Genomic DNA, 16288 nt, shown 5'->3' on the forward strand with positions numbered 1-16288 from the left:
AGAAAGATGAAAGCCCAGAGGCAAACGGTAGACAGGTTGATTTAGGGTAAGAAAAGCTGGCAGGAAAACAAGCCAGGCTAAGGCCAGCCATTTGTAAGACAGAGTAAGACTTCGTGTGTGGTTTATTTGGGATCTGGGTGGCAGGGCCCTCCAAAGAACAAAAAAACCCCAAAGAATAAAGTGTAAATAACAACCAACAATGGACAAGTACTAAACCCAGGGCCTCGTACACGCTAGGGGAGTGCTCTACTACCGGTGCCACCCTCCAGACTTCGATTCTTTGAGACATGAGCCTTCCTGTTCCTACTTCCTGAGTTCTGGGTACAGGTGCCCAGTTAACATGTGGCTTTTTTGGGCTAGTTTCCTTCATGTAATGTCAATATTGTATGAATATACTATATTTTGTTTACATGTTCGTCAGACAAGAGGCAATGAGTTGGTTCCATTTTCTGGCTATAGTGAAGAATGCTGTTACAAGCATTTCTGTATAGTTTCTTGCTTGGCCAAATGTTTTAATATCTCATATTCATATTTTTGGAATATTACTGTCAAACTGTTAATTGGTTGCTACTTTTGCATCCTTTGTTTTGAGGAATCTATTTGTAGGGAATACATCACTAGATTTTTGTTTTCAAACTGAATCAGAGGATATCTGTCTTTAACAGATATATTCTTCATATTGAATATAATTACTTTTAACATTGGTTTTAGTTGTTCAGATTTCTCTTTAATATTCTATTATAAAGGTTGTTCTTGTTTTCTCAAGTCAGTATTGACATAGAAACCTTTTGTCTTAATTTCTTCTTGTTACTCTGTTGCCCCTCTCTCTCTGAAATTTGTTAGAATTTTCCTTTAATGTTAAATATTCTTATCATAACAAATTGTTTTAATAAGCCTTGTATCAGGTAACAAACAAAAAATAATTTCTAGAAAGGGACATGAGAAAAATAGGCAACATAACTATAGCAACAATAAGAACAGGAGGCAGGTCAATACTTCTGCAACCTAACCTCAAAAAATGGGTCACATGACCCACAAGCCCACAGGAAAGTACACAGTGCTCACAAAAAAAAAAAAAAAAATAGAATGGCCACATGCTCCAACAGTCTCACTTCTATGTGGATATAAACAAAATAAGCATTTTCAGGAGCTGTTTGTGAATGCTTTGTCACCAAGGCAGTACTTCTAATAGCCATGACATGGAAGCAATCTGAGCTCCCACTCTCTGAGCAAACAGATAAAGATGATGAGATGTGTGCACAGAACAACACTGGTCAGCCACAGGAAAGAAAATCCCATCACTTATGACAGCAGGTATTCACTTGGAAGACACTAACATCAAATACCATATAGATATGAAATCTAAAAGTACTCGTCCCACAGAAATAGAGAACAGAATGACGGCTACCAGAAGTTGAGGAGATTTAATATGAAAAAAAAATCTAAAAAAGATGTTGACCAAAGGATGTAAAATTTCAGTAAAGCAGGGAGAATTAAGGGAATTAGGATCCAAGACCTACTGCAAGGCACAGTAACTAAAGTAAGAAGGTGATAGTTTCCAATCCACTTGTTAGGTTTATGATGGCCCAAATATGTACCCAAACCACCATTTCTTGTCACTTTTAGTATTAATTAAATAATCACATAATATATAGAGTAGATACGGTACCAGATGATAGTGGTCTTAATATGTCTGATAAGCTAGGCGAAGAGAGCCTATGTACCAAATTCACAACAGAAATATCCCCAAAGAGAAAAGATTTAAGTTAGCTCACAGTTTCGGAGGTTTTAGCTCATAGTCCTTGGCTGTGTTGATGCTGGCTCCCTGGTGAGGCAGATCATCATGGGGTGGGAATGTATAGAGGAGGAGGTTATGCACTGGGAAGCAGACAGGAGGGTAGGCTGGGACAGGATCCAAGGTTAACATATCCTCAAGTACCTGCAAACAATGGCCTGCTTCTTCTAGGTAGGTGCTCTCACCTTGAGAGCCAAAATCATTCACCAAACATGGACATTCACAGGGTATGCTTCATACTCAAACTGTTAAATTCCACTTCTGTCAATCTCATGATGCACAATTCATTCAGGTCAAACTTTATGGGTTCCCATAGTCTTAACAGCTCCAATGTTGTTTAAACATCAAGTCCAAACTATTCTTTGGCACTCAGTGCCACCCTTAGCTGTGAAATAAATAATTTCTTCCATACAATGGCAAAGACTACGTAGCCTTACTCCAAAATGGAGGAACTCAAAGACTGGTAAAGGAGAGGTCGGATGAAAGGAAGACCAAAACTTAGTGGAATACACTGTAAGTCCTAGGGAGCCATGCCAGTATCCAGAACACCACTGTTTTGATGTGAGCTTCAGTGGTCTTGGGCATAATTCTAAATTTTCTTTAGGTCCGCATAAGATTATCAGTGCCCTCAAACAGCAGGAAGTAGCCTGGAAAACTACACCCACATTCCCCCAAAATGGACTATGGATATTTTCCTTTGTTTAGAATGTTGGTTACAAGTTGTTATGGCTAATGGTCAGGAGAAAGGCTAAACAAAGGATATTAGATTCAGAGTTCTTGGTTTTTTTTTTTCTTAAGAGGGGGAAGTGATGTTGGACAATGGTCTGTATTCTGTCAATTATATTTTAAATAAACCCTGATTGGCCAGTAGTGAGGCAGGAAGTATAGGCGGGACAATCAGAAAGGAATTAGAGGCGGGTCAACGAGAACAGGAGTATTCTGGGAAGAGGAAAGCTCATTCCCGCAGTCCTGGCCCCGCCACAGAAGAAGCAAGATGTGACTGCCTCACTGAATAAGGTACCGAGCCACATGGCTAACATAGAGAAGAATAATGGGTTAATATAAGTTATAAGAGTTAATAAGAAGCCTTAGCTAATGGGCCAATCAGTTTATAGTTAATGTAGACCTTTGTGTGATTTCTTTGGAACTTAACAACTGGGAGAACTGGGCAGGACAGACAATTCAGTCAACACCCTCCAAAGAGAATAGATTCCAAAAAAAAAAAAAAAAAAAAAAGTAGGGATAAATCCTGGTCCCACAGCCAATGGCCCCACAGTCTGCCCCAGTCACACAATTGTCACCATATTCAGATGGCCTAGTTTGGTCCTGTGCCGTGGAACCAATTTTCTCTCTTAGTCACTGTTCCTGTCTCTATAACAAAATGCCCGGGCATGAATAATATTCACAAGGAAAGATTCATCTTTGGCTTACAGTTTTAGACATTTTAGTCCACAGTAGTTGGCTGAGCTGATTCTGGGCTTTGGTGACACAGATGATTGTGGAGTGGGAATGTGTGGAAAGGCGGTTGTTCACCTCATTGTTAACAGGAAGGAGAGAAAGCAAGAGAAGAAGGAGCCAGGAACAAGATTCTCCAAGTTCTGGTACCTAGTGACCAACCTTTTCCAGCTAACTCAGAACAACAGAGGAGCCTTTGAGGGCAGGCACAATAAATCCACAGCAGTAGCTAAGGTATATTAAGTGTGTCCCCAACGTCAAGTGTTCTTAAGTCATGGTAGAATCTGACCCTTCACAAAGAGAGGTGCATCGGGTATTATATTCTTTAAGAAATGTCAGATTTCAGCAGAGCCATGAAATCTATAGTCTAGTCAAACAGAAATGTGAGTAATGACCACAATAGCCTCAGAACAAATTGCACTGAAAAAGGCATAACGAGTCGAAAGCTAAGTCAGCAGAAATCACCCAACAGAAAATGGCAGCAGGAAGGAAGAAACGTAAACATGTCCCTTCTTGCTTTGCCTCTGCGTGATCACAGTGTACATTTAGACACTTCCTACCTGGAAGAATCCTTAAGACATAACAGAACATTCTGGAGTAATCAAGATCTCCAAAGGCTCTTTCTCATGTTTATGAACCTGTATGAACACGTATGTTACCGGTTCACCCTGGGGATATGCACATCTGTTAAGAGTTTTCTATGTACACGCTGGCTGTTAACGCAAACAGTCTATGCTCTTCCTGCCTTCACTTTTCTGTCATAAAAACCCAGGAGGCAGTGACAAGCTCCCTCTGAACAGTGGAGACACAGTGCCACACTGTGACTGGGGAAACTCACTTTTCTGTCATAAAAAGCCAGGAGGCAGTGACAAGCTCCCTCTGGAGAGTGGAGACACAGTCGCTGCAGTGTGACTGGGGAAACTCACTTTTTGCCCCTCCCCTCTTTATGTGCATGAACTCAAACAAAGCGTCGAGAATCCTGCAGAGCGTCATGACGACCGACACATCCTGTATGGGGTACGGCATAAACTTCCTGTGCCTCTTCAGAAACTCCAGCCCTTCTGTAACACTCTTTGTAATCATTAATCCAAGACACTCCATTCCTCGCTGACTTATGATTTTTGAGGTTTTCAAAAGCCACGACTTAATATAAGGCTTCCATCCCAGATCAACAGGGTCCTAGGAGTAAAAAAAGGAAAATCGCATGTAAACAAAAATACAGCATTCTTTATTTTTTTTTAATTTTTTATTTCACCATCCCCCCCTCCGTGGTTAAATTCAGCATTATTTAAAGCTAAAACAGCTGCAGCAGGGGTGGCAAACAGTTAAAGGACTCACAATTCTCTGGAATGATCTTGGGGTTTTTACCATGGTTTGAAAAGAAAACGAGCAATGGGAATCTGAGACGGGTGGTGTGCTGGGGATGTACAAGCTGCAAGGAGCCGGTCAGCCAAGGCAGGCCAGCCCTCATTCTAACCTGCACCCCAAGTTAGGCAGATTACAGAAGAGAGTCAGCTACAGCTCGTCAGAGGGGCATGATTTTGGGAGGCGCGTTTTCTATCTTCACACTACTGTCTTGGTAATGTTTTCCCAAGTTCTGAGCGTCATGCAGTAAAAATGGCTTCAGGGCAATCTTTCCTTTGCTGGCAAAATGATTCATATCAATGGCCTAACCTGTCTGTCTGAGATACAGATGTTCTAACTTCCCAATGTAGTGTTAATGACAGTATTACTTGCGGATTATGAGACTTTGGGGGAAAATAAAGTTTCTGAGCTACTGGGGTCACTCAGCTGGGACAAGAAGCGAAACATGACTAGCAGATGAGTCGCTATCCTATACACCACGTGACTGTCAGGGGCTGGGCTCTGAGAACGTACCATGTACACCACTGCACACCGGGTGACAATGGAAGGCGTGGCATTAAAGATAGAGTCCACTTCAAAAATCACTCGGATTTTGTTAGTCAGGGCCATCCTTTCGCTGTTGGCCAGGCACAACGTTCTATTTTCATCGAGGACAGTGTTTAGATTTTCTATCCATAAAGTGTCGACTGGGCCATCTAAAACAATCCACTGCCAATCGAAATCTGGAAAAAAAACATCTTAACGCAGCTCAGGTTAATCTCAGAGTTCTTTCGTTATGATCTTGAAAACTTGCTATTTTATTAGAAAACAGTTTCCTTTGTGTGTTTGTGTGTGTGATACACGTGTGCAGGTGTGTATGCATATTTGCATATGCATGGGCATCCATGTGTGAGGGTATGTATACATGTAGGCGCACATGTGTGGAGAGGGCCCAGGTTGTTGTCAGATGTCTTCCTCAGTCCCCTTTTGTTCATGGAACCATGGTCTCTCACTTGGTAATTCTGGCTGGCCCAGCTAGCCACATTGCCCTGCAGGTCCCCTACCTCTGCCTCCTAGATATTGGGATTACAGATGCAAGCATACCTGTTTCTGCTTGGGTTCTGGGGATCTGAACTCCAGTCCCATGCCTGTGTGGCAAGTACTTTATCTACTGAGCTATGCCCCCACTCCCACCTGTGGCCCCTAGAAAGTATTTTCTAAGATAAAAGCATTGCCCCAGGAAACACTAGAAGGAGTGCCTAGGTTACACTGGAATGTGTGCTGTATGTGCTTGACTTTCACAAATGGAATTAATGCTTTATAAAAGAGGCTATTTTTAACTTTCCAGTATTCATTCAAATCAACAAATACATTATATATTTGAAATTGCTTTAAGCATTTTCTAGCTGTTCTTAGACTGTTTAAATGCACAATTAATCCTTAAAATTTGGATAGGAGAAAAACAAATGGTTCCATATATTTTCATAATAATATGATTTGTGAATTTGCATCTTCTGTTCAGGAGTAGTTTTTAAGGTATGCTGTTCCTTTTCAAAGGAAAAAAATCAAAGAATCAAGTAGAAAACTTAAATTCTGTCTCACTCAGAACCCAGTCACCCTCTTTCCCACCCCATCATAGTCTCCCTGCTGTAACACCCCTTCCCCACACCCATCCTCTTCTCTCTGGGCTGCTGGAACACACGGCTGTGACTGGCCAGTGTGTAAACGGTATCCATAAGTCCGTCACAGCTCTGAACTTGGAGGGCTGAGATGTAGGTGCTGGCAGATCATCTGTAAGAGACAGTTTCCTGGTTCAAAGAAAGGAAACTTCCTCTTGCTGTGTGGTCACATGATGTAGGTGGGTCATCTGTCTATCTGTTGCTTTCATTCGTTAATTAATAAAGAAACTGCTTGGCCTTTGATAGGACAGCAGCTTAGATAGGTGGAGTAGACAGAAGAGAATGCTGGGAAGAAGTGAAGTGAGGCAGACACCATAGCTCTCCTCTCCGGGATGGAGGCAGGTTAAGAATCTTCCTGGTAAGCCACCACCTCGTGGTGCTACACAGATTATTAGAAATGGGTTAATCAAGATGTGAGAGTTAGCCAGTAAGAGGATACAGCTAATAGGCCAAGCAGTGTTTAAAAGAATATAGTTTCCGTGTAATTACTTTGGGTAAAGCTAGCCGGTGGCCGGGAGCTGAGCAGTGGGAAGTGGCCCACAACTCCATCTACAGTCACATGACAGGAAGACTTTTTTTTTTGAGTCTCTTTTACAAGGACACTAATTCTATCAGTAAGGGCAGAGTGCATCTTGTATAGGACACTAATCCCCCACACAAGGGCACAGCCTTCAAGACCTTTCAAAATCATTAGCTTGAGGGTTAGGGTTTTAGTGTACAAACCTTGGGGAAGAAGATGCACACATTCAGAAGACAGTGCCATATGCTATGGCTCAATGATTTTAGAAAGTCTCTCAGCCAGGATAAGGGAGGTGATTACACAGAGAGAAAATAGCTAAGCACCCTGAAGACCAGGATAAGGGAGGTGATCACACAGACAGAAAATAGTTAAGCACCCTGAAGACATTCAGCATCCTTGATGACCCAGAGAGCAGAGGTAGAAACCAAATAGCTACTGCTGAGAAGCTCAGCTTGAAATATCTATCCTATCCATTATCTTAATACCTCTGAGGAATGTTATCCCAAACTCTAGGAAAGTAGATGAAGCAGGAAACGTCCCTTCTAGAGTGTGGACCTCAAACATACTGGGGTAGATGAGTTGCCTTGAGGCTATCTGGGGTAGGAAAAGGAGGCTGAGGCTCTTCCAGTTGAGTGGCAGCTCCCATGGAGCAGGAGCTGTATTTACACCCACTCTGGGCATTGGTGATGGATCTGCTGGGACTGTGTGACTTAGCAGCAATGCACAGATGGCGTTGCCGTTTAGGGACAGGAGGTGCCACTGTGTTTCTCATATCATTACTTCTACATCAATACTCTTTAGTCCTAATTATTTTTAAACTGAAAGGCTACTTAAGCTCATAATAAGATACGTACACATTGCAAAACTGTTGTTGTGAGATTAGAAATTTTAGGCAAGAACATGAGAAAGAAGTAAAATTGTGCAATAAGAATATTACTAGTCAGAAATATAAGATCATATGCAGTTCATGATGACTCAAAATTTCTTTTCTATATCAACAACATACTAAATTTAATAACACTTACTATAAGTTTCTGGAGTTTTAACATCTTTTTCTACTTCCTTCATAAAAACATTGTTATCGATATCTGCTGCCGTGGAGACACCAACTTGGAAAATCTAAATTATACAATGAATAATCATGATGCAGCATTGTACTAGCAGTTTTCTGTCTTAATCATCAATATCAAGTCACTATAATTTAATATAGGCTTTTAAAATTTAAATGTTTTTGTAAAACTCATGGTAAATACAAAGCAAAGAGGGGGTGAATTTAGTAAGTGACTGTAAACATATGAAAACCCAGTGTCAGAGGATCAGATGGACAGAACAAATACTAATAGAAGTAAGGCTGAATGATTCTAGTAGCAAGGGACTTTAACATTCTACTTTCACCAATGTCAGATCATCCAGGTACAGAATCAGAAAAGAAACAGCACAGATGAACTTCACCAACTGGACCTACTACATGAGGTACAAAGCAGCCTACTCAACAGCTACAGGAAATCACACTTCCTATTGGCATGAAGAACACCTTTCTGAGGAGATCGCGTCATAGATCAAGTCCCAAATTGCAAAAATAAATCATCGTGTTTATGATCACAATGCAATATCTGTAACAACAAAACCCTTGCAAAGTTTATGCATATATGGAACTTAACAGTTTTTTTCTTTTTAAGATAGAATTTCTCCTGCTTATAACTTCATGTGTTTCTAGATAATGCTACCTGAATTCATAGAGACCTACCCATCTTTGCCTTCCCAGGTATTGGGAGTAACAGTGTATAACACTATGCCTAGTGCAACTCTAAGAGCAACAGAATGACTGAGCAGAGATCTGTCATTGATGTGGGATGCTCTTTTGCATGCTGTGAATATGTTTTATTACCATTGATTAATAAAGAAGCTGATTTGGTCAATAGTCAGGCAGAATAGAGCCAGGCCAGAAATCCAAGGAAAGCCAGAGGGAGAAAGGAGGCAGAGTCAGGATGCTAGCTAGCAGCTTCTGGAGAAGCAAGATGTGAGGTAACAAGTTACAAGTCTCATGGTAAAATACAGACTAATAGAAATGGCTTGATTTAAGTTGTAAGAGCTAGTTAATAATAAGCCTGAGCTAATAGACAAAATAGCTTATAATTAATATCAAGCCTCAGAGTGGTTAATTGGGAACTAGTAGATGGGAGAAAAACCTCTAGTTACTTGGGACGGTAGGAGAAAAGGATTAAAAGCTTGAGGCTGCCTGGCTACACAAGCAAGTTTGAGGCCAGCCTGGAAAATTAGGGAGATCCTGTATCAGAAAAGGGGAACAGTGTAGATGTAGGTTTTGGTAGTAGAAATCTTGTTGACTATGCACAGGACCCTGAATTTAATTGTAGTTTTGCCCCACATAAGACATAATTAAAAGCAACAAACCTTCAGCCGGATTAAGGAGAAGATTTACATGAAATTAGAGATGAGAACTGAGACATTATAACAGATACCACAGAAACATTAAGGATTAATAAAAATTTAAAATGAAATGCCAACATATCTGAAAACAAAATAAATGGACAAAATCCTAGACACATACACCTCACCAAGACCGAATCAAGGAGAAAGAAAAACCTCTGAAAGACCAATAAAGGTCAATGAGACTGAATCAATAACAAAAAGTTTCCTCCTCAAACAAAAGTCCAGGACCAAATAGCTTCACTACTGAAGAGAAGACTGAATACTAATTCTCCTTACATATGCTAAAAAGATCTAAGAGAAAGGAATTCTTCTGACTCATTCCATGAGACCAAACTGAAAAGAACACTATGAAACAAAAAGCAAGGGGCCAAAGACCTTTATAAAAACAAATGCAAAATTCTTAGTCAAGGGGCTGGAGAGATGGCTCAGTGGTTAAGAGCATTGGCTGCTCTTCCAAAGGTCCTGAGTTCAATTCCCGGCTACCATATGGTGGCTCACAATCATCTGTAATGAGGTCTGGTGCCCTCTTCTAGCCTGCAGACATACACACAGACAGAATATTGTATACATAATAAATAAATATTTAAAAAAATTCTTAGTCAAAATATGAGCAACTCAAACAAAATATTATACATAAAGGATTTAGCTATGATCAAGTGGAATATATCCCAAGGATGCAATATGGCTTAACACATACAAATCAAATGCATAATCATGTTATATATATACACAAACTCATATATGTTATCAAAAAGCAAAACAGACATGTATTAGCATCTCAATAGATACAAAAAAGACATTTGATAAAATTTAGCATACCTTTATAATAAAACTGAAAGAATGACACCATAGAGAATATATTTCTAAATGTATTTCATGAACTTGAGACAATATAAGTAGTTCATATGGTAGACAGATAACTCAATTTTTCATATAGAAAGCATCTTCTTACCAATATAAAATGATAGCATCAGCTTAATAAAACTATCTCTTTAAGTGACTAGGAGTTGATTTTGAAATTAAAGAAATGTTTAAGTAGAAATCTCAACATGTTCTGTCATTCCTTGGTATCTATAGGGAAGACTGTTTCTAGGAAGCCCCAGAAAATACAAAACTATGAGTGCTTAGGTACCACCTGTAAAATGGTACAGCTTTTACACACAACCTACACACATCTTCGTGTCTGGATTACTCAATCTAACACAGGTTAAAGTCTATATGTTAGATAGCTGAGAAAACAAGGAAAAGTCTGTATACACTCCTCACAGATACCATTTCATTTCCAAATAGTTTGGATCTATTTTGGGGTAAATTTGCAGAGATGAAGTTCAAGAAGACTGAGGTCTGGTTGTATTCTCAAAATTGTCCTAAATTATATTTGTATATTACTTTATGGGCTAGCAAATGCAGACTATTATTTTCTATCTTTGCTAATCTCTTTGGTTTCAAATATCACCTTTTGCTAATATAACTTACCTACTGAAAATTACCAATAATCTCACTTATTAGTGAGAACAAAACTTTTCATTATTTGCCACTTATATTTACCATTTAACAAATTTTGCATCAAATAGTTTATTAAGTTTTTAAAACAAAACTATCATTACTTCAATTTTTAAGGTTCATCAGTGATACTTAAATCACCAGGTTGCTCTCTATTGAGGGTTACTTCTCCTTGTACCCCTTTCAACACAGTTATCTCCACCTTCATTCTATGGTTTACTGACCATCTGGAAACTCAAGAGTAACACTGTCTCAAAAATCGAAAAAAAAAAAAACAAACCACCAAACCCAAAACAAAACAAAAAGCATCAAAATACTTAACAGTGTACTGCCTACTTTAATAATATAACTTTTCATAATACTTCCTCCTTTTATATTAATAGGTAGCTAATGATGTTTTAATAAAATAGCTTGAGCTGTGCAACTGTCTGTATCACTTAAGGCAAAATACTAAATTCCACACCAAACTTACATTAGACAAATCTGTAATTCTTGACATTAGTCCAAGATCACTGTCGTTCTTGGAGTATTCTGCAGTGCTAATATGCACAAAATTTCGAACTGCTGCTGACAATAACCCATCACTCCATTCCATGGTATTAATGTTCAACTGTCCATATAGTTCACTAAGGGTGATACATTTTGGATTCAAAACACAAACATCAACTTTTCCTTTTCTTCCTACAAGCTGGGGGCAGGAGGTGAGAAATTCAGCATTGTCTTAAGAGGAATTAGCTATAGTAGCACAATTACTTACTTTTGTTGCCAACAGGTTTTAGGCAAAATCTTTTACATCAAACAAGTTACTACAAAGGTAGTAATGAACAAGAAACAGTAAAAATGGACATGTCTTGTTTAAGCAAGGCATACTATAAAAACCATTAAAACAATCTAAACAGTACAAGTAGCTCCTTCAAGAAAAGGCCCTCACTGTACTCCATTGCAGAAAATATACTTGGATTGGGATGTGGTTTGTTGGAAGCCAGGATGGAAGATAGCAAGACAGGGAGCAGAGTGTTCTCTTAGTCTACTTGGATCTTATACACAATTTTTTAACTTGCTTGGGCTCCACCTAGAGAATTGTCCTCTGTCTCATCTCACTCAGATTTTAACAGGAAAGAAGTGTTGTTGGGAAACACAGCTCACATAAGTCAAGGCCAGAGATTATGGGTACAGATAGGAAAGTGATGGGAATCTCTGGGAAATAAGACAGTACACGCAGAGGAGCTGTGAGAATCACTTACAAGATGCCTGTGCACAGCAGGGTGTAGTTCAGAGGGTAGGACCAGAACTAACCATGCTATTGAAGCTAGGACAGACTCAATCCACATTAATTGGTACTTAGTATGGTATACTAATTTACTAGGGCTTCAGCCTCGGAGCCTTAAACTGATTTTCTTCATAATTCTAGAGGCTGGACACCAATTGTATCTGGTTAGGGCCTCTTCCCTCAGAGCCACGTTCTACTGTCAACTCTGTAAAGAACTTCTCTCTAAATACAGTTGGAGTCTGAGGCATTGTGAGCCAGGAATTAAACACATAAGTTTTAGGGGACATGATGTAGCTTAGAGTAGATATCAATGTAAGTCTAATATAATCACTGAGGAAAAACTGAAAAAAATACAGAAAAGAAGATGAAAGGGAGATTGAAATGATACACTAGGAAAAATCAAAATTAGGTAAAAAGTAGTAGACTGAGGAACAAAAAGGTGTAAGACATAGGAGACAGCAGAAAACAACAACACAAGTGCTGAGCCATTGTATTAAATGTAAATGGATTAAATTTACTACTTAAAAGGAAAAGAACAGTACAGTGGATAAAAGGTAAGATATGCTCTAAACATATACTGCATGCAAAAGGCTCATTTTAATGCTAAAGATAAGAATTCAAGTCATTTAAAAATAAAGCAAACTTGTCTTCAAATAATTATTTCAGAAGTGAAAAGAGGGTAAATATTTCATATATGGTAACCAAAAGAATACTTAGCCACTATAATAATATACTTTGTGTAATAAGTTCATTAAAGAGGAAAAAATACTGTATATTCATGGAAGGATAAATTCAAGGCAACATAACATATACACCCCAAAGAACAGAGACCCAGAATATGTGAATATTGACAGGTCTATATTGTTACTTGAGACAGCAATTCACTTTCAGTAATAGGTAGGATATACAGAACTTCATTTTGTTTTTGATTTTTCAAGACAGATTTTTTTCCTCTGTGTATCCCTAGTTGTCCTGGAACTCATCTGTAGACCAGGCTGGCCTCATACTCAGAGATCGACCTGACTCTGCCTCCCGAGTGCTGGGCTTAAAGCCCTGAACCACCACCACCTGGCTTTAAATCACAGCTTCTATGTTTACATTTCACCTGAAACTGTATATCCCAATTTAATCCTACCCCTTTAAAACATTCACAAACACCAGTCTAACAACCCTATCCTGTATTTGTTTAACTTTTTAACTATACTTATAGTGTGTGTGTATGTGCGCACCACACACATACAAGATCAGAGAACAGCTGTGCAAGTCTGACTTCTCTTCTTTCATCTTGTGGGTCCTGGGGACTGAACTGGGTCATTAGGTTTGGTGGTAAACAACTTTACTGTCTGAGCCTTTCTGCCAGCACATTTTGTGTTTTACTTCTTGATGAGCTGCCTGTTAAGTTGTCTTTACAGGGCTTGTCCATGTCAAACCACTGGACTGAGACTTCTGGTGCAATGTTAGCAATAGGGGTGGAAATGGTCTATCTCACTTTTGGCTGGAGGAAAGGCTTCCAGCCGTCACCACACAGGTGTAAGGGAACTGTGGCTATTCCATAAACTCCCCTATCGGGTTGAGGAGTTTCCTGTCTATTTCTGGTTTTCTGAATTATTTTCTTCTAATTACAAAGGGAAGTAAAAAGCCACCACATTCCTTTTCTGTGACTTGATGTGACCATGTGGCTTCTTCCTCTTGTTCTATTATCTCCTGTACTAAACTGGTTTAATGTTGGACGATCCTTGTATTCCTGAAGTGACTCCCACTTGGTCTTAGTGTACAATAATTCACTGCTCTTTGATGGCAATTATTGCTTAAAGAACTCAGTGAGATCTGTTTAGAAGATGAGTTTATTAAAAATGATAGAGTTAGAAACTACAACTCGAATGGCTCTGAAGAGAAGATTTCATATTAACAGAAAAATATGCATATAACTGTGGTGCTGACTTTCTAAGATGTGGAGTATACTATCAACAATAAAATCTTTAAATAATTAAAGTTCACATGGTTTAGGGGAGCATTTTATTTTATATTGCATTAGAATGTGAACTGGGTGGTAGTAGTGCACACCTTTAATTACAGCACACAGGAGGCAGAGGCAGGTGGATCTCTGAGTTCAAGACCAGCCTGGTCTACAGAGTTAGTTCCAGGATTGTTTGGACTATACAGAGAAATTCTATCTCAAAGAAACCAACCAGCCAACCAACCAAGCAACCTTCTGAAAACAAACATAAGGGACGTCCTGAGAATTCACAGACATCCAATATTTATTTAATAGTAATAAATCTATCAAAACACAGCATATTACATCATCCAGACAAAATAAAGACTAACGATCATTTTAGTTTTCAAATTTAATTAAATTTTATGTGCATGGGAGCTTTGTCTGCGTGTATGTCTATACTGTGTACATGGCTGTGCCTGTACAGAGACCTTGGAAGAGGGTAACAGATTGTCTGGAACAAGAGTTACAGACAGCTGTGAGCTGCCATGTGGGTGCTGGAAATTGTGCGCTGTGTCTTTGAAAGAATAGTCAGCCCTAAACTGCTGAACCGTCTCTCAGGTTCCCTAACAATCATTATATACATTCCAATCATCAAAAATCCAAAGTTTTGGGGGAACAGAAACTTACAAATATGATAAAAAAAATTTCTAGAAAAAAGTTTCTAGAAAAAATAAATTATTAGAGATAAATGTAATATCATATTGAAAAACTAAATGCATATTTAGGTTAAATCAAGAATAAAAACTATAGTTGACATACTCTTGGATGGGTAATCAATTTAATAACAAAAGAAAAATTACTTAAATATTGGAAATGGGGTATAATTAATTTTATTTGAAGATGATTGACATAATACTCAGGAATGAATTGGGACTTCAGTTAAGTAGCTGAATACAAACTATACAAATCAATCATGCTGCTTTACACTCCTCATCACCAGTGTGCTATCCAAATGTCAACGTTCTCACTGCAATGGTTTCTCAGTACAAAACTTCTAGTAACAAATCTAACAAGTACTTAAGATACAAATGTAGAAAGAATAGATATGTGTACCGAAGTATAAGCTATGCAGAGATGGAAAATGTTTTATTTAGAAGGTTTACCTTTGAATCAGATTGCCTTTCTTTAAATGATAAATTAGCTGCCACAGGAAGGATTATTAATGCTTTCTCTAAAATCCTCCTGGCGGTGGTCTTCCCTCCACCTGTTGGGCCCACTAGTATCACACCGACACAAGCCTAAAATGAAATTCAGATTAGTGTGCTGGGGAGCGATTGAATGTGTCTCTATAACACACCTCTGCCTGTTCCCATGCCCTCTTCCTTCCTATGACTCTTCAGTCCACGGTTGCCTGGCCCTCCACTTTACTGCATTGCTTACGGCTGAAGTGAGAAGAAATATCCTAATCAAAGAATACTGTTAATTCTTGGTGCTGAATCCTTCCTCCTGATCTTCTCCTCCCCCCTCCTTGAGACTTTCTGAACTGGGCTCTGTCACAGTGATTTTTCTCTTCATTTTTTATTTATCTTTCCACGCTAAACATCCCCAGTCATTCGCGTTGCTTGCTCTTCTTCACTGTTCCTTTGAGTCTCACCAGTTTGGCCTTAAGCAAGACCCAGGTTCTCATGGCTCTCCAGTGCCTGCTTCAGTGAACATTTCCATCCCCCACCTCATAAGCTTCTCAGCTCAGCATAACCTCACATTTGCTTCTTTTCCAAACGCGATGCTTCTTTTATGGACCAATTTCTCAGAGTAGGATACTCATCTTTTTTATTCACCTCTTACAGTTTTATTGATTCTAGTTCTGGTATTTGGGGGAGGGGCTCCTATGATGTAATTAGTGGCCTCATAAGCAGAAAAAAAAGGGCAGGGGGTAGAGTCTGTGCTAAGATGCTTGCCTAGACTCCTCAGTTCAATCCCTAGCACCACACAAACACAGAAAAGAAAAAGCAAACAAATTGCTCATGTGTACGCTCACTCCCCATTCCCAGTCACTCCTGGGACAGATGAGCGCCATCTACTGACACGCAGCAAAACCATGATGTCATTCCAAACACAAGCAGGTTTGTTAGAACTGAATGAGAACTGGCACTGTAGCACTGCCAACTTCAGTCCTTATCTTGAACTTGACATGGTGAAAGATTACATCTGTGAAAAACATGCAAACAAACCCTCCCCTAAAACTAACAAAAGGCCCCACTTTCCAAAAACAGACTTTGTTCCCCTCTATATCTTTATTTCTTGGGTAAAAGCCAGGCCCAGGAATGATCAT

The 16288-nt window shown here is 39.2% G+C and overlaps 1 protein-coding gene across 1 annotated transcript in view; it reads right to left on the reverse strand.

The window, feature by feature from the left end:
• Dnah14 (dynein axonemal heavy chain 14) overlaps positions 1–16288 on the reverse strand; it is a 229533-nt gene that overhangs the window by 113228 nt on the left and 100017 nt on the right. The window contains exons 34-38 of the mRNA XM_013346965.1: positions 15120–15254; positions 11220–11435; positions 7819–7912; positions 5129–5337; positions 4177–4429 (exon numbers count right to left, since the gene is read on the reverse strand). Of these exons, the coding sequence (XP_013202419.1) occupies positions 4177–4429; positions 5129–5337; positions 7819–7912; positions 11220–11435; positions 15120–15254 (907 nt within the window). The remainder of the gene's footprint in view (positions 1–4176; positions 4430–5128; positions 5338–7818; positions 7913–11219; positions 11436–15119; positions 15255–16288) is intronic.

This window comes from Microtus ochrogaster, chromosome 6 (assembly GCF_000317375.1).
Source record: "Microtus ochrogaster isolate Prairie Vole_2 chromosome 6, MicOch1.0, whole genome shotgun sequence".
NCBI classification, from domain to species: Eukaryota; Metazoa; Chordata; class Mammalia; order Rodentia; family Cricetidae; genus Microtus; species Microtus ochrogaster.